The 19,541-nt window shown below is 41.6% G+C and overlaps 1 protein-coding gene across 1 annotated transcript; it reads left to right on the top strand.

The window, feature by feature from the left end:
- The first annotated feature begins 7,695 nt into the window (after positions 1-7,695).
- On the top strand, positions 7,696-11,226 carry LOC147881517 (pentatricopeptide repeat-containing protein At3g16610-like). The gene is made up of 2 exons (XM_087402144.1): positions 7,696-10,570; positions 10,875-11,226. Exons 1-2 carry the CDS (start codon positions 8,321-8,323, stop codon positions 10,893-10,895), a joined length of 2,271 nt encoding a protein of 756 aa, XP_087258270.1. The 5' UTR covers positions 7,696-8,320; the 3' UTR covers positions 10,896-11,226.
- Positions 11,227-19,541: the final 8,315 nt, after the last annotated feature.

The following is a 19,541-nucleotide window of genomic DNA, read 5'->3' on the forward strand; positions in this document are numbered from 1 at the left end:
CCACTCTGATCATTTGCCAGTGTATCCCATCAAGACTTCCATATCCCATCAAGCCTTTCATCCATCTCAAGGTCACTCTCAGTGAGTGGTTGAAGTAGACCTCCAGGTCCTACTCGGAAGAAGCCGAGGTGCATGCTGCCGCATTGCATCAACATCCGCAAGGGAACACCAGTATGGGAAAACTGCCCCAACCATCTGCTGTCTCTCCACACGTGAAGTCCTTCCCACTAGGACTCCGAAATGGCTAAGTCAATCTCGCCCCTCCGCTGCGAAGTCATATTGGAATTAAGTAAATATCAATTCATTAATTATTGGAATTTTGCTAAGGGAATATCTAGCCACATTATATTTTCTTTTCCGATACCTCAATTAGAGATCAAATTCATGCATTAACTTAGCCCATTGGTTTTTTCTTCCCTTAAGCTCAAGCCATGGGTACAAATCCATTTTATACTTTTCAAAGTGTAGACTTGAGCAAATGATACTTTTTCATATGTTGAGTAATTTTTCTTTTATGATCTAGCCTTTTATCCTTAAAAGAAGCTAGTAATAGTACCACACCTATTACAAAGCTACTAGTTCTATCTCAACCACAAATGTCTTATTGGTGTCCTTTGATTTTGAGCTAAGAGATATAACTATAGCCACTTTAAGTTTTTCAAAAGTTTTTCTTTTGACTATAGCCACTTTAAGTTTTTCTTTGGGATGCTTCCCAAATGAAGTCTCACTAGCCATGGCCCCATTGCCTTGCAAGAATATCTATTCTATCTAGATGCATAAATTTGAAATCTAGAGCATCCTTATACCTTTATTTTTAGGTCTACTGAATATATCACAAACTTTCTCATCCTTTCCCTTTGTCAAAGACACCATGTACACTTAGCTTTATCACAAATTGAAGTTTTAAACTAATGATTTGTTCAAGAAATCATGGGCTCACACAATATCATCAATCATCACATGTACTTTATGCTTTCTTATAAATTGGAGTACTATTCGTGCTGTATACCTCAATATTACAATGTGAGTGTGATAAAGGTCCAACTCTTTACATTTTCTCATGTCCAATTATATTAGAACTTGTACCATACATTCTTACTTATGTTGAGGTTTATTTAGGAGTACTGGGGTAGTTCCAAGTAAAATAGTTGTCGAAATGAATCACAAAAGACGTGAGATACATTCCTCCACACAAATGTAAATAAAAAGTGGGACTTCAAGCATCCTTTCACCATGGAGACTCTAGCAATGATTCCTTTAAGAAGAAGAAGGTCATGGTGGATGACCTTAAAAACTTTGTAAATCACAATGCAATGATCTACTCCAAAGCTGGTCATGGAATGGACATGTTTATGCATATCATTTTTGACCTTTTTGGTTTTGCTTGGTCATAGAAACATGTGACTGATTTAGATGTAATTGCAAGGAGGTGAAGGACCACCTTGCCACAAAGGCCCTTGCTAGGGCGTTGATGGTATCGATGCTTATTCTTACACACATCTAATTTTTGAACAAAGCATTAAAACATGCATAAAAAAGTGCCTTGTTGGTGTTCTTGACAAAATTACATATATTCCATGTTGACAAACCAAGTGTTTAGCCTAGGGCCACCTTAGGTAATTGCACTAACTATCATGAGGTCACAATTTCCAACAATTTATCAATGCCTATTCTAAACACCCACCTAATTTTTGAACAAAGCATCAAAACAAGCATTAAAAAATGCTTCATTTTGTCACCCATCGTCCTTTCCACACCCTCCTCCCCATCTTTGCTCTTGCTAACAGGCACTCTCTACTTCTTTATCTCTGTGCATGCACTATTATTGTAGCCACCTTTGTCAACCTTCCCAACCCCACTTCATTGTGTGGTCTCAACCATGTCGGTTGGTTAGGGTTGCCTCCCCTTCCCCTTCACTCTTCTTTCCCTCCCCTGCCTCCCGCCCCTCACACTTCCTTGGCTCCCTGCTCTACCCATTCCCCTAAAAAAAGCTTCCATTGTATCTTTTCCTGGCCCTTGGCTTGCCACCACTCACGAAATTGCCCCAACCCGTCTTAAGGCATCTTGAACTGTTCCCTCACCAACTAGACTCTCAAGAAGGCTTTGGAGCTGCCCGACTATTTGAATCAAAATGTCTTGGAGAATTTCCATCTATTAGTAGTTGTTGCTACTGAAGAAGCACATTGAGCAGCAGAGCAGCTAGGATTCTTGCCTTGGGTACCCTTTATGCTTGAAATGCTAATCTTTATCATGCTGCCATGCTTGATATGAGCCAACCCTTGAATCAATTGTGTGGATTGATTTATGTTTCACATTCGCTGTGCTCAGTTTGTGTTGCAGAAGCATCCCGCTTCCTTGAAGAGAAGTTGGTAGAGGCATCTCTCACACAACCTTTCCGTTGTTATAGGGTGGGTGTTTGTGCTCAAGGATTCAAGGTATTCAATGACATCCCAATAATATTAGAGACACATTCCGAGTGCTGTTCTACCTGATGAATGCAGATCATGAAGGTAAGGAAAGGCGATGTTTTGTTTAAGGATCCACTCCTCTCTCTATGTAATGTGGCCTACATCTTGCTATTTTTCGATTGCAATTGACATTTTCTGTGCTATCGTATTAGGTCAGCCGCATGCATAGATCACCCTCCATCGCATAAGAAATTCAAGCATCATCCTCCCCCCCCCCCCAAATTCATCCGCAGTGCAATGCACCATACCTCTACTACCCTATCTTCTATTGTTTGTGAAGTCTAAATTCCCTTGTCTTCTATCCTCTTACCATTGCTACATACTCTTTAGTCACAAATGTTTATAGCAAGTTGAGTTCTTTTTCAGGCTAGCTATAAGCCCTCACTTGGTGAAGGCATCTCCATTAACATTGTGGCCTCTATAAGGAGCGACACAAAACTTGGCATGCAACAAACATTCATAAGCTAAGTGGTGGGATAGGATGTGCACACTGCCAATCTGCTATTTCTTTTGAGCTTCTTTTCATTTCCACAACATAAGTAGCTAGGACTGGATGGAAATCTAAACAATGGACCACTCTAAGTAGGACATGAATAAAAAATACTTCAGCATTGTAAGTCATGCAAACTACATAAAAAGACTTCAGCATTGTAAGTCATGCAAGCTGCATAAAAAGTTCTTAAATCCGTCAAGATTGCATTGTTGCTACAAGAAAGGAGCACTAGACCCTTTGCCATGCTGCTTCCTCCTGTATCAAGGAGTTCCCTCTGTTTCTATGGATATCATGCTTGCCCTTTCCCCCTAAGGTCCTTCCTCTCCTCAATGCCCTCACTAGCCTTTCCCTCTTGCCTTCACCATCTCCTTTGTCCTTCCTTATGATTACGGCTTCACTCCCTGTGAACTAGACTGTAACATTGATATCTTTCTAGCACTAAGAATGTCGAGTTGTAGTGAGAGTTTTGTATATCAATCAATCAATCAATTAATCAATCAATCAATCTCTCTCTCTCTCTCTCTCTCTCTCTCTGATAGATAGATAGACAGACAGACAGACAGATAGACACAGAGAGAGAGAGAGAGAGAGAGAGAGAGAGAGAGAGAGAGAGAGAGATTCAGTCACTCTGTATAGATAGATAGATTGATATATATATAGATAGACAGACAGACAGACAGACAGACAGACAAACAGATAGATAGATAGAGAGAGAGAGAGAGATAGATAGATAGAGAGAGAGAGAGAGAGAGAGAGAGAGAGAGAGAGAGAGAGAGAGAGAGAGAGAGAGAGAGAGAGAGAGAGATTCAGTCACTCTGACATGGACTCCTCTATAGCTCTAGACACTAGGATTGAGAGCAACAAGCTTACGAGCCCTTGATCTTAGTAACCTTCCAACCCTTAATGGAGTGATGTAAAGTCAAGGTTCTAATCACAAAAGAAAGTCAAGCGGCCACATTCCATTGCTGAAGTGCAGATTGTAGGAATGATACAATGACTTTCCTCAAAGAGGAAGGCTAGCTAGGTATGGGGGCTTGAGTAGTCCAGAACTACGGTGGTCAAAAGCTATGCCTTGGTCTAGCAAATGTCATGTTATGGTCTAGGAGGTCACGAATCGCAATCCTACCACCTATTTATCCCGAGATGCTTCTCTATCAATGAAAGAAAGGTTGAGGAAAGTTATAGACTTTGGAGAAACATCTTTGACTCTTTTCCATATACTATAGACTTTGGAGGAACATCTCTTACTATTTTGTGTATACTACTATTTTAAAATTGGCTTGCGATCATAAAAGGCGACATTAGATAGCACACGAGAAACCGATCTTCAATAGCTAACCATATATTGTTCTCTCCTTTGGATTTTTTTTCTTTTTGCCTCATCTTAGCATGCTATATTTTGTGATCAAAGTGCCTTTGCTATTTGAAAAATCATTCTTCTATGGTATCCAATTCTTCCTTGGTTTTTTTCTAATGTTTTCTAATCCAATTCGAGCTTTGGAAACAAATAATGCATAGAACAAAGTTCTTAACTTGCATAGCTTGGGATATCATGATTGTGGTCTATGAAAATCTTGAATCATGGATCTTGACAAGTCCTACATAGCCATATTTTAGATTTTCAAAGAGAGACCTATTTGCTTTGGGCTTGAGGTATGTATGTCCAAAATTTGTAAATTGTTCAGCATCAGACAATTGTTCAACATTAGACTTGGGGTTAGTTTGAAAGGCTTCATAAAAGAAACATGCTCTCTATAATCAATTAAATCAACGTGCCAAAACATGGGGAGATGGGAAAGCACTATTGCACACAACATTTGCTAATTAACAAATGAGTGGAACATGGGATGGAGATGATTGAAATCCTATTGGAACATAAAGAGTATGTGGATTAAAAGCCCGAAGGTAAAGTCCTATTCTTGTGCAAAGAGGGCTAGCATTTCTTCTCCAAATGATTGCACTATTGAGGCAACCAAGGCAATTCAAGAATTGATATGGAGTGCCATCAAATATATGTATATAAGTAGTAGTCAGCTTTGCAAGAAGCCCAACCAATGAGGATGTATACCAACATCTTGAATGAATGCCTTGGCTTATCCTAGAGCATTCATCACACTTAGTAGGAAGCCCAGCCAATGAGGATATATACCAACATCTCAAACGAATGCCTTGGCTTCTCCTAAAGCACTCACCACACCTAGCAAGGCTTTGCCTACAACCTCAAACCCTATGGTCTTTGCCAAGGTGATTCAATGAATGCTGTCGCCACTTATCTACAAAACAAATTACAAATAAAGTTTATTGTGCCCTAGTTCCATGTGAATGGAGAAGGATTTCACAACATAGACATATCCAAAATATTTGAAGGATATGTCTACCCACACATGATGGTTTTTGGTATATTATAAAATTTCCCCTTGCATTTTTTTGAATAGTGTAGTGGATTTGCATTACATTGTGTGGCTGCATCGGCAAGAACACGTTTATTATTGTATCATGTAGGGTGAAGGAGATAAAGGAGAGAAGATGAAGCACTTTGTCATGCAAATGATAGGTCTAGCTGATGTTTTGGTGAAAGATCCATTAAAGGTTGGGAGTGCACCATTATTGGAGCCAATCCTTGCTCTTGCTGTAACTACGAGGCACGGGCCACTTCCAATGTGACTATGCTAGCTTACCCACCTCCTTAAAAATGTACCTAATCCCTATATGCATTCTCCTTAATGACCATTTCATAGAACCCCTGCTCCTACTCTTGCTTTCTAAGAAACATTTGGTTTACTTCATTAGTTTCTTTGAACCATTGTAGCTTTTTGGAAACTCAACCTGATTGTAACACATTGGGTTTTCTTTATCTTATCCAGTTTTGTACCCCTAATTAAGTCATTCATATAACACATCTTAGTTTTGTTATCAATTCCCTTGGACCATAATTTGATTTTAACATTGTATGTTGTGGGTTTGAAGCATTAAAGTATTGCTTTGGAACACTATGGGTTGTGATTCTCAAGCATTAAAGCATTGCTTTGGAAACTTATGCATTGGAAAATGTGTGGTTGTCTTGATTGGCCCTTATGAACCATTGCAACCTTTTTGAAGTTAAGCCTATCTATCAAAACATTTTTTTGTTTAGTAGATCCTTGACCATCATTGCATAATTTGAAATTTGAAGACTGTAATCTTGGATTCCCCAAAACATGAATTTGGGAAGTTGTATTGTCAAGATTTTGCACATATAGTAAAAAAAATTTTGTGATTTTCTTACAGCATAGAGGTGATAACGACGATAAGGGAGCATTTGGAGGCGAGCATCCATGAGGAAGGAAGAGGGAAAGGTGGAGTGAAGGTGATTGTAGAAAGAGTAGCCCATGTGGAGGGGGCGGTGAGCAAAGGTGAGGGTACAACCATGCCACAAGGAGAGGGGAGGGGATGGAGCAAAGGTGAGGGGGAGGAGGTGAAGTTGCTAACTTGCAAGGAGAGGGGGAGGTGGAGTGAAGGTGAGGGAAACAACTCACAAGGAGAGGGGAGGCAAGGTGGAGTAAAGGCACATAGAAGGGCTGGTGAGGGGCTAAGGAGTTGGGACAGGAGAGAGGAGATGAGGGCATATACATGAGGAGAGGCAAGATGAGGGGTTGAGGGAGTAGGCACAAGGAGAGGTGAGGTGAGTGAGATGCCACAAGGAGAGTGGAGGTTGGGGGAGGTGAGGGGCTGGGGGAGTAGTTACACAAAGAGGGAAGGGTGAGGTGCATTGAAGGTGAAGGTTTGAGAGAGCATGTTGCAAGGAGGGGACGAAGGTCATGAAGGCAGAAAGAATAAAGGGAGGGTAAGGGGAAGTTGTGAGGTAAATCGAGAGAAAGATACAAAAGGGGATACCTAGGAAGAGACGAGAGAAAGTAGAGAGGGGTAGAGAGGAGCCTAAGTACCATTTAAGTACCATTGTGGCAAGGGCAAAACAAGAGAAGTTAGAGGTAGTGATGAGTTCTATGATCACCAGGGACAGATATCAAGAGTACACTTGCACCATCTTTGATGAAAGTGAAGTCTTTAGCTCACAAGGAAGGAAAGAATACGTATGGGCCATAGCTTCAAGGTCTGAAAAAAGCAATGGTGATAAGAAACCTTTACCTATTTGAGGTCCCTATCTCGTTGACGGGTCATGGTACTCGCACAAGCTAAAAGACAAAATAGTTCATTACCCTTGATATAAGGCCAAAAACTTTAATCCTAAACATCATTAGTATCAACTAAGTTGCTAGTAACTTAAATTTAAACTAACACTAACATAAAGAAAGTCAAGCATGACTACTTGAATTTTGAACTACTTTTCCAACATCTGGCCTCATTAGAGGGGAAAAAAGAGTCTTTCCATAGACTCTTAAGGAGAGGCCTCCCATACATAGTGCTAGAGCAATGCATTTGCAGGTTGATGTGAGGAGATAGTTTGTTGGCCTGCCCTTTGGGTAGCCTTAGCAACGCTTCAAATTTGTCAAAGCAAAAATTAGACATTTTTAGAAATTTTGGAAGTGCATTTTTCTTATTGAACAATATGTTGACTCTTCTTCTTTGGACTTGAATGTAGACTTTAAAGTGGTTGTCTCTCTCTCTCTCTCTCTCTCTCTCTCTCTCTCTCCCTCCCCTTTATTATCTCCTCAAGTCTTCTTACACACATTGCACACCCTCTCCACCTTTTCTCCCTCCCGCCCCCCCAAAACAGTGCCCCCTCTTCTCTCTCTCTCTCTCTCTCTCCTTTATCTTGGAGTCTTGCTCCAAACCATTTTCTTTTTGTTTGCTTTTTTTATCTTGGGCAGGCCTTATGAATGATTAAATATCATTCACCTTGTTGTTGGAGTACGGGACATCATCTTGTTAAAGTTGAATGGTGCAAGAGCGCAAAACACAACGTTTCAAGGTCTATTAGAATTTAGCAGGTCACCATGCCTCATGAGCTGCAGAATCACGCTTCCTCCACCAATGTGGCTTCCTCAACGCCGATCCTTCTCTTGTCTACAATTCCTGTGGAGCACCCACCACCATATTGCTTTGCTCTCATCAGCAGGACCCTTGCGCAGGGGCATTTGCTTCCAAATATATGGAAGCCCCGGAGATGTCAAGCTAGATCCCTCGTGATAGAGATGCTGGCAAAGCGTTTTCAAGCGAGGACAATCACGCGTCCCTTTCGTACAGGGTTGCGTGTCGATGCAGATGATTACAGTACGCTCTATCAGAGAGCTATGTGTCTTCTTGGAGATGGCCTTTCGAATCAATTTGGGTTTTGGCTAATTGGGCAAATTTTTTGGAGTCCTTATTGCTGCCGCTAGGGACAAGCTTTCGTTCTTGGGCTCATAAGCTGTGATATAACATGGAACACATAGTCACCGTGAAAACTCCTCTAATACTTTTATACAATGCGAAAATTAAAGCAGCAACAGTCCAAAGATTGCCTTTTGTGATGGAGAATGTGTATCCCTCGGAGGTTTTGCACAAACTGTCTAAGGAAGAACACCTGGAGGAGGCCATTCAGGTCGTGGACTCTATGGACCGGCAAGGAATTTCTATAACAAGAGATATCATCTATGATCTTCTCCAGGGATGCACTGAAAAAAGAGGCTTAGAAGCTGGCAGGCGAATATATTCCCTTATGCTAAAAGGTGGACTTGAGTCTATATCTGTCTTGGGGGATCATCTTATCCGCCTTTTTGCCTCATCTGGGAGCTGGGATGATGCAAACAAGGTATTTTCCATGGTTTCAAGCCGAAGTGTATATACGTGGAATGCAATTATTTATGCACATGATAATCTTAGTGAAGGCGCCAGGGCCCTTGCATTGTATCACGAGATGCAGCAGGAGGGCATAAAGCCCAATGTCGTCACGTTTTTATACATTTTGAAAGTATGTAGCCGAATAGGAGCCTTAGGGGAGGGCAGATGGATACATCATGAAGTCATCAGAAACTCCATTGACGCACATTTGGTTGTGCAAAACGCTCTTATTAACATGTATGCCAAATGTGGGAGCTTAGATGAGGCACGCAAAGTGTTTGATGGATTGCCAATTCGAGATGTAGTTTCATGGGGTACAATAATTGCAGCATATGCCCAACACACAGATGCAGTTCCTGCTCTTGAGCTGCTTGGAAAAATGCAAGACGAAGGCCTAAAGCCAGAAAGAGTCACATTTTTGTGCATTTTGAAAACATGTGGCAGCACGGCAGCTATAAGGCAGGGCAGGTTAATGCATGTTCAGATTCTTACACGTGGATTTGAGTCCGATGTTGTCATAGGGAGCTCTCTTGTTCATATGTATGTGAAATGCAAGCACTTAGATGAAGCGCACACAGTCTTTGATCGACTACCAAATCGTAATGTAGTGTCATGGGGTGCAATGATTGCAGGATATGTACAGCACGGGCACATATTTCATGCTTTGGAGCTGTACGAGGAAATGAAAGAGGAGGGCATAAAGCCAGATAAGGTCATATTTTCATGCGTCTTGAAAGCTTGTGGCATCTTAGGATTGGTAGGTGCAGGAAGGTTAATGCATGAGGAGACAATTAGATGTGGACTCGAGTTGAATGTTGTGATCGGGAGTGCCATTGTTGATATGTATGCCAAGTGTGGGAGCATAGAGGATGCTCATAACGTGTTTGATAAACTGCCTAATCGTGATGTGGTGACTTGGGCTGCAATGATTGCAATTTGTGCGCATTATGATCAGGGTCTTTCTGCTCTTGAACTCTTCAAGAAAATGCAACTGGAAGGTATAAAACCAGACAAGGTCATGTTGTTGGGCATTTTGAAAGCATGTAGCAATGTAGGAGCCCTAGTGCAGGGCAGATGCATTCATGAACAGACAATCAAAAGTGGATTTGAACTGGACATACTCATTGGAAATACTCTTGTCGACATGTATGGAAAATGTGGCAGTTTAGAGGAGTCTTGGAGCGTGTTTATGAAATTGCCACATCGAGATGTTGCATCATGGGGTGCAGTGGTTGCAGGATTTGCACGGTGTGGCAACCTTAGGCAGGTGCAGCAATGTCTAGAGGACATGCAACAAGATGGCTTGAAGCCTGGTATTATGATATTCAGCAGTATTCTGACTGCTTGCAGTCATGGAGGCCAACTGGAGGAAGGTTGGGCCTACTTTAAAGCTATGCAAAGGGACTATGATGTTATACCAAGCATTGAGCACTACAACTGTATGTTGGACCTCCTTAGCCGTTTGGGTTGTTTCTGTGAAGCTGAAGACTTACTTCGAACCATGCCTACGTTGCCAGATGTTGTGGGGTGGATGGCTTTGCTAACTGCATGCAGGACATATGGCAATGTGAAACTGGGAAAGCAATGTTTTGATCAAGTTACTGAGTTGGACCTGAACGAGGCTTCTGGGTATGTTCTCATGTCAAGCATATATGCTGGTGCTGAAATGTGGAATGATGTTGACAAGATTCACGAGCAAAGACAATGTGTAGGTGCATGGAAGAAGCCTGGGATGGCATGGATTGAGGTCAGCAACATGGTGCATGAGTTCATCGTGGGAGGCGAGAATATCCAACAAAGTACTGAAGTTATTGGCAAACTAAAGACATTAAGCAGGCCTATGAAGGAGGTAGGACATGTGCCGAGATTGGAGTCTGTGCTGGAGCCATTGTAGCATGTAGATCAGGAACCCTCTTTATGACGAACTTAACTGGCAATGTTTTTCTCATCACATGTGGTGCTGCAACTCAACCTTTGTTGTAGCAGCTCACGTGACAAATTGAGATGTAAGAGGAACTTTTAAAAGAGCAAAAGCATGAACAGAAGCAAATCTGAAATAAAATAGCATTTATATTGTATGTTGCCTTGTCTTATTCCTTGTCCAGCACATTTACAGGATTTTCTCTCTTAATGTGCCAACCTGATATTTGCAGCCTGAAACCATGCTGGAGTGATTGATGGGGAGCGAATGTAGACAAATCTACATTGGGGACAAAAAATGGGTGCCCAATCCCACTTTCACACATGGATCACTAAATAATGCAAAGATTGCATGTCCTAAGGTTCCGGGCAAAAAGGTGCTCTGATTGAAAGCTATCCCTGTTCTTCCTTTTACGAGTCACGTTTCGAATTTATACTTACTGTAAAGAGGTTGAGGGGTCTCCTGACGTGTGTGGCTTAGCAGGAAAAGCTAAATCAATGCAATTTTGCAGCTAACTGGAGAACTGTTTATTTACCAGATTAACTGTGATGGGAAAAATGTGAAAAGACTGACAGCAGGCTAGGGGCCTTTACCTGCCAATGGGTGTGATTGTTTATAATTCTCTTTACAGTCTTTCATTAAAAGGTTTGAGGTAATATTTTATAGCTACATTGGGTCATTAGAGGCAATTATTATTTTTATCATCGAGGCTTTCCAAATTTATAATCAGTCCAATTGTATGCCACATATTTCGATTCAAATAGTAAAAAATGAAAATTCGTATTGTGTGTTGACTTCATGCGTTTTCCTCTGTTGCCGAGCAGAAAGGAGCTGATACTTCCTTGCATGGAGTGAACTGAATCAGTGAAGCAAATTTTTTGCTCTTAATTGTGGTCATGGCAATTTTGCTGTTTTTTCAGATAGTAAGCTTTGCTGGATTTCATAGCAAGATTTTCCACCCAAACAATTTCGACAATCTCATTATTCACCCATAGGTTTGCAGATTTCACCTTGTATTAGCGGACATGCAAATTTCACCTTGTGAAGTTTTCATCCATGTTGCGGCTTGCTGATATTGCAATAAATTCTTTCATCTTAAGTGGTGTGTTGCCCTATCAACTTGGATTTTCTAGGCATTTTTTTGCATAGATGCTCATTTGGGAGAGAATAAAATGAAAGCATAGTCTTCACAAACAGTTGTAGCTTGAATGAAGGGAATGTGGACTTTTTTTTTAATTAGCCTTTTCCTTTAGTGCTATTTGTCATGGCTGAGTCTCCGGAGTGCCGACAAAAACTCAGTACAAAGACCGTTATATATAAGTGGATGTATTTTGAGAGGATGAGTTTAAGCGTGTTCCTGGATTCATCTAGATATATATTTACTCATGGTTGAACATGAGATTGCGAAATTATTGATCTCTTAAGAATGGTATCAGAGCATGGGCTTTAGTCTCTAGTAGTGGTATTAGAGCATGTGCTTGAACCTCGGCCTCTTTTAAATTTGAGATTCATGCCATAACCTATTCTCATGTGCCACTTGGTGCTTCTTCAAATCACTTGGCCTACGTTCTACTTGAACTCTCTTGAAATGGGTTCAAACCTTTGACTAGCTTGATTTAGTGTGGCTATGGATGAGACTCTACTATGGGGGAACCATGAGATGAGGTAACTATAAGCCAATCCACTACATAACATCAAGTACCACGTGGTTGATTATATATGCAATGCATGTTAAAGGCAATTGATAATCCCAAGAACATAATAGTTTTTTGAACTTTTGCAACTCAATATGATGCCAATAGCTTTATGATTTGATTGAGCAATACAAGTCAACCTCAAGAATCAACCCAATCGCAATGTTGAGTGCACTAAATGCATGTAGTACCTCAAAGGACTTGAAAGGAGCTAATGGAGATCTAATTGGAAATGTTTGTGTATGAAACTTATTTTGCAAGTGTTGGTGTTCTCTCACCTACTTTTGAACACTCACATCTCTTCCCATACTCTCTCTACTCCATGAACATGATATTATAGTCAATGGTTCTCCTTTTAGCATACAATTGTTATGCTTAGGCAATCCTCTAGAGTAAGATTTGCCCTTTATTTCGCTTTAGAAAGCTTAGTAAATGGAGCTTTTCTACAATTTTTCATTTTGAGGTTTGTGTGTTTCTTAGCTTTTCACAGCTTCTTTAGGCTTAGTTTGAGCTTCATGCATGAACAACAATTCTTCTTCCAAAGTTAATGTTAGAATTGCTCTCCACACTTTAGCCTACTTCTCTAATGGAAATATGACTCAAGGCCCTAAATTGTGATCACTTTGCTACAAGGAACCAAACATATTCGTTTGGTGATCACATCTTAGAACTTAGAAATGAGAAATAGAGAGAGCATTTTTGCTTTGTGGAGAGACTAGCATCTTAAATGAAATTGGGTCATGCATAAGCATATGCGAGGAAGAAACCCTTATGAAAACTATCATAAATAAATCATCGAAGGGTAAAGAGTGCAAAAATGCTTCCAATTATTGCCAAACTTTATGGGATGCAAGCGTAAAGAGTCGCTAGATTCCTTGTAACACCATAATATTACACCAAATAATATTATTACACCCATGTCTTCCACCCCCAATCTTTATAATAACTTATCCCCCCTACAATATCCTTATCACTACTATACAATTCCTTACCTCCACTCTACTGGTCCTTGCCACCACTCCTTGCATTGGTAACCCACCTAGTTGTCGCTTAGTCCCCGTCAAAGGCTTGGGTCACGAGAGTATAAATCTAGGCATTGGATTGAAAGTCTTCCATAGTCATAATACACCTCCACCCAATTTTCCTACCCGAACTGCCCGAATTTCACACGTTGCATCTCCCCAAGCCTTTGACATCTAAGAAAGGTGAGGGAGTCCTCCTTTTCCACTTAAGAAATGGCGGCTCACGGCTCCCATCTGTTCACCATATTCTCAATGGGGAAGGAGTCCTCCCTCACTTTCCCAACTCCAGCGCTTAAGGGTCTTTACACAATGAGGCTTCGCCCGCCACACTGAGTCCTCATAGCCAATGGGAAAAAAGAAAACCAATGGTGGGCTAAGGGCTTTACACACCACCCGCCAGACCCTTCTCCTTGTGTCCTACTTGGCTGCCATGTCATGCCCAAAATCTCTGGGCAACCAACTTTGGCTACCCATGGATGGGCACCTATTCTTGCAGCTTGCTTTCCCGCTTAATAACACTAATAATTGGGTTGTTCACAATTTTAATGCCATGTTCAGGCATCTATAAAGGCTCTGCCCATGACAACTCGGCTGTCCCATTTTTCAAGTGCCCCAACAATTCTTTGGGTAGCTTTTGGGGGTCTTTAAAGGCCCTAGCCCTTTGCATTCAAGCACCAAACGTGCTAGTTTGCCTAGCATTGTTTGCCCCACCTAGTCGCCACCTCTAGCTGGCTGATCTGTTGTCTAGCTAGACTTGCTCCTTCGCTTTGCATTGCTGCCCTACCTAGCTTTATTGCAATCGAGTTCCAGCTCCAGTTCATAGCCCCACCATTGTCTCTTCCATAACTTACTCTAGGTTTACGATTGCCTTTCTCACCTTTGCCTACTCTAAGTATCCCACAATTGACCTCGCTCCAAGCCTGCACTAAGTCTATGCCCTATTCCTCTCAGAGCTGCATCATTCCATGCTCAAAGTAGCTACCATTATCTACTCATTTCATATTCAAATTCTATATTTCCTACCTCTAGCGTGCCTCCATTTGGGATTGCAGATTTTGAAGCTAGATTGCAAAGATTGCAGATTCGAAATCACATATCAAATTAATTCAAATTACTTCAACTTTGAGCTCAAGGTGGTATGGCCAATGGGAAGGAAGGGCAATGATCCCTTCTCCCCTCCATGATTGAAGGGGGTGAAATCAAGAATGCGACCTTGAAAAAAGACCATAAGAGCCATGACAAAGAACAAATGCAAATTGTAAAAGCAGCTCGTCGAGCATGAGGACATGGATAAATGGAGCAACCATAGTGTACTGCAAATGAATAGCATGACTGTTCAAAAAGTAGCTTATCAATTTCAGCTCCAACCTCAGTGGTTTTAGAGTGCTTCCCTGTGTAGGCTAGTAGCTCTAAAAAACAAGCACTAGGAACAAGCATCTTCCATGTCCCTGTGAAATGCTAGTGCTACTAGTCTAGCATTGCAGTGCTAGCCTAGAGATCCCAGAGTTCACAATTCTAGCCTAGCACTGAGCCACTGGAATGTGCTATCAGAGTGTTTCCAAATGAAGATAGAGTAGAGGAGCTTTAGCAATGATTCATCTTGACTTAAAGCAATGCATTTAAAGGCCTCAACCTTGGCATTTCAATGTAAAGACACAAAAAAGCTATGATTGGCTCAACCTTGCCACTAGCAGCAATGTGGGGAGGCGTTCTCAACATTGGAATCGGCTTCACCATCATCATCATTGTCACCAACTTTGGGGATGACAACACCATCATTGACACTTGACACCAATATTAACATCAATATCAACATTGATATCTATATCGATGTCAACATTAGTGATGGCTTCGACTTGCCCTCTTAGCCCAACCACCATTCCACCCCTCTATGCCTCTTCACCTACCTCCTAGTTAGCCATCTTTCCCCTCTATAATTAGACTAGCCTCAGCTACATTTAAGATTCTCCTCACCACTCTCAGCCCTCTTCCCATATGTCCCTACCTCCCATCAATCAACCACCATTCATGACCCATCCTTATTACCTTAGGCACACTTGATTTCACCCGAGACTTGGGAGCAGGTGGTCATGGCGGTTCATGGGCTTCATGCATGAGACTTCAAGATGGAGCAAGATCACCTGATAGACACCCTTGGTCAAGAGATATTATAGCTCTATAAGGAGGTGGCAATTGTAGCAATAACCCCAAGCCAAGGACCAACAATAGAGGCACGAATAGCCAAACTATTATAGAGACTTCCACATGGGTGGACATCATAAAACAAGAACCTATGAAGGCCACCATTTTGGCCACCATCCTGGAGCAGTAGTAGTAGGGGGCCAGTAAGGCTCTCAACATCAAGTTCGAGGGATCCCTCACACAACTTCCATCCTTAGTGCCTTGAAGGCATGGGATTGAGGGAGCTTGGCACGTAGGACAAGACTTCACACAAGATTAGCCTCTCATCATTTGATTTAGAGACACTTAGGCTTGCCATATAGCACTACACAGATGATCAATCCTGCAGGATCATAATGAGATATACCTAGATCAATACCTCACATCTCTATCAGTAGAGAAGAGGCACACCCTTCTATGGTAGTAGGACATTTCCTAGAAGGAGGGAAAGTGGGTAGTGGTTTGAGATGTGCGGCTCCTGTTAGGCTCTTGATAGGCATTAGTGGCACCCCCTGCATAGGGGGGGTGAGGTTCTACAAGATTCAGAGCACTTGCAATTATAATGGTACCTTATGGTGATTAGATCTAAGGAATTTCTCGGAGTTTCACATAGGATCAGATATAGCTTTTAATACAGAGATCCATTAGAGTCCAGAGCACCATTTTCATTGTTGGCAATGGGTACACATGGGAGGCAACATATCAAGATGAGACTTGGAAGAGAAGTAGAGTATATGGATCAAAAGGAGAGGTAGTACTATATAGAACATTTCTGATTGGATGATCTCCATTGAGAGTTGCAACATACATGCCATACTTTTGTGGTTCTTGTTTCGTATTTTGCCCCATGAATGTATGCATCAGTGTGCTTCTACCATATGTGTATGTGTCCAATGAGTATGACACTTTGCAAAGGTATTAATGTGAGAAATACACATGTGCTCACAAGCTTCAACTACCTCGGTGGCCACCTCCTTAGGAACATCTGTCCATTCATCCATTTGAAGAGGTCTCTCCAAAAGGATGGGGTTCCCGAAAGTCCATCTATTCATTTCCCTACCCTTTAGGACGTGGTGGCCAGAAACTGGGTAACCAAGGCTCAAAGGTTCTAGTAAAGGATGGCTCACATCCTTAAAATTGAACATGAGGCCTCGTAGGATCTCCATTTGAGACGGGCATTGGGCTACTTTGAGCACTTCTTGATGCAAATGTTGGAGGAGGGTCCTAGTTCTCCTCAGGCACTCTGGTTTACTTGGCAAAAGGGTTGACCAAATCAGGATCGGCAAGCCAAAATGCCCCATGAAAATAGAGAATGATTCCCTCAATTGCAAGGCTATGGTTAAAGATTGGGACCTAATCGAGTGCTAGAGTAAGGAGCCATGGAGGCTCCAGGATTTGGGTTTTCACCTGTATCTTCGTCAAAGCTCATTACATCCTTGGAGCTTGAGCAATCTGTGTTACGAGACCATGCACTGAATATGAGCTCAAGGTTGAGATCTTGGATGGAACGAACACTGCGGTGTTTGATGCGCTGGTTAGAATGTTATTTGAGGCATTATCTTCTTGATCTGGGTCAAACTTTATCACTCTACTAGACCTCAGGTGCATGTGTTGAACACTTAGCTTGGTTGCTCCAATCAAAATCAGTCACTGTGTCTCCCTGGCCTTAAAGCAATAGTCACTGCAATAGCCTTAAAGAAGTGACTTCTTAAGTCACTCCATTGCGTTATAACACAAAGACTTGTGAGTCTCTAAGTTGTGTCATAATGTAGTGAGTCTTAATGCAATGGCTGCTTATGGTAGCGATTCCTATCTCAGTGACTTCTTAACGTGGTAGGTCCTTAACGGCAACAATTGAATATAGCAACAGCAACTCTGTGGTCCCTACATTAACCATAAGGCAATAGGTTGACATGTGATGTGATATCTATGAATATATGAGGTTTGTGGTGGCTGACCTATAAGATAACGTAGGCAGTCGAGTCGCTGCGTGTTAAGCTTGACGTAGCGACACATAGTCTAGCCCTATCACATCGACTGGTGCTCCTTGAAAATTTGTGAGTTTTAATGCAAGGTTTGTGAGTGGTGGGGGGTGATTTCCTACCTGTTCTACCTACTCAAATTAAAAAACCACAAAAAACAACTTCTTAAAAGCGACAAATGAGAGATATTCCAAGGGGTGGTTGGGAACTCACACCATTTCCAAATCTGATTCAAAGTCCATTTCTTAGTGTTTTTAGTGAGATTTTACAATGCAAAAACCTTAGAAATAATTCAAGCTAACTACTACTATAATTTGACAGCAAGAAACAATCCAAAATAAGCTTTAATGAATCAAAAACACTCTATGGATAAAAATGATAGTTTTAGCTTTTTTAAACTCCAAACACACTCTTTTTCCACTCAAACCAATCCTATTCTCCAGCAACAACACTTCTAGTTAAGCTAGAAAGCATTACACAATGGGTGGTTGATGGAAGAAAGTGTATGTTTTGCAAAGGCATACCTCGAACTCGCCGACAACAATGCCAAACACGTGTAGCCCGGTGGTGACTCCACGTGTCGTAGGGATCTTGGAGGAATGCTGATGGAGATTCCACGACTAAAAAACTCCTTGTGAGAGCTTTGCAAGCACAAGACAATCACTTGTATCACGCAAGTGTCTACCGATTGTGTCAATGTGATTCCACGAGAGTGAAGAGGGAAGGGGAAGAGAATAAGGAAGAGGAGAGAGGGAAGGGAGTGTAGAAGAGAAGGAGAGAGTGAAGGGAGGGGAGTGGAAATCACAAGGCCACACACAATGGAAAGAAAGAAGTCTCACTCAGCAAGAAGATAGAATGAGAGAGCTTGTATTCCAAAAGCTGCACGTACACAATGAAGACCAAAGACTAGCTTTTGGCCATTTATACACTCCATCTTTTGAAGGGACGGCTAACTCTTTACTCTCTTTCACCTCCCTCACTCTCTTTTTACAAGCACTTGGTCCCATATGGCCAACATGCAATCAGCCACACCTAGGCTTCAGAGTGGTGTTCGACCTAGGTTTAGAGATAGCAAGGCATATAATATTGCCTACCTCACATCCTCTTCTACTTCTCCACTTAATCTTTACAAACACCTCACACTTGCATGACTGTTAACCATGGCGGTTAACTTTTTGAGAGATAGGAGCCATTTGATAGACCAAAATATATTGCTCATCCTGCATAACATACTAGCTCAAAAAGCTAGACCAATTTGCATTCTCATCATAAGGTGAATAACCATTTCCACTGAGATCACATTCGAGTTCTCCCCAATCTCTTTGGGTAGTTCTTCCACCAACACTTGATTCATGGGAGTGATTTGCGATGGAGGTGGTTGAGGTCTTAATACTAGCAGGGATAATGGGATATTTTGGGTCCTATATTGCCTTGGTGGATTGGTAGGAAAAGCTCCTTATATTTCTGACTATCCTCAATTGGCCGTGGTATATGGTGCTGATCAGATCAATTATGGCCTTGGTTGGTACATGGGCAGGGAATCACCTTAGGAGAATAGCATTATGCAGTGTCATGATTTCTCTAGGATGCATAATGAGCACAATAAAGCATTGTTCTTGCACTAAGACAAGGGCACTCATTGGTAGGGTGATTTTCGGTGCATACTCAACACCACACATTATCACATCACATGTACAAGTGGGGGTTAATGGGAGCTCCCCCTTTCCACTGCTAACTAAGCTAATGTAACAAATTGGTAGCTAGCTCCTTCATACACATTACTTTGGAGGTTGCATTCACTTCTTTACTGTCTCTTGACGTAGTTGCCCTCTAGGTTTGAGACACATTAGATGATGTTGAAGAATATTATTCTCGTGGGGCCTTCTCCATTTAGAAGTATCACCATTTTGCTACATAACTCAAACAATTTGGATTCATTGCAAACAAATGATCATGAAGCCTAGAATCCCAAAGTTTTATAAGGAAGCATGTTAATATTTGTGCATCACTCATTCTCTCA

The sequence above is a fragment of the Dipteris shenzhenensis genome, chromosome 31 (genome assembly GCF_047967505.1).
Source record: "Dipteris shenzhenensis isolate YYH24624 ecotype China chromosome 31, Dip_SZ_1.0, whole genome shotgun sequence".
Lineage (NCBI taxonomy): Eukaryota > Viridiplantae > Streptophyta > Polypodiopsida > Gleicheniales > Dipteridaceae > Dipteris > Dipteris shenzhenensis.

Coding starts and splice junctions, on each gene's coding strand:
- LOC147881517 (XM_087402144.1), top strand. CDS start 8,321: ATGGAACACATAGTCACCGTGAAAACTCCTCTAATACTTTTATACAAT. Junction 10,571..10,874: donor TAAGCAGGCCTATGAAGGAG/GTAGGACATGTG, acceptor TGATATTTGCAG/CCTGAAACCATGCTGGAGTG.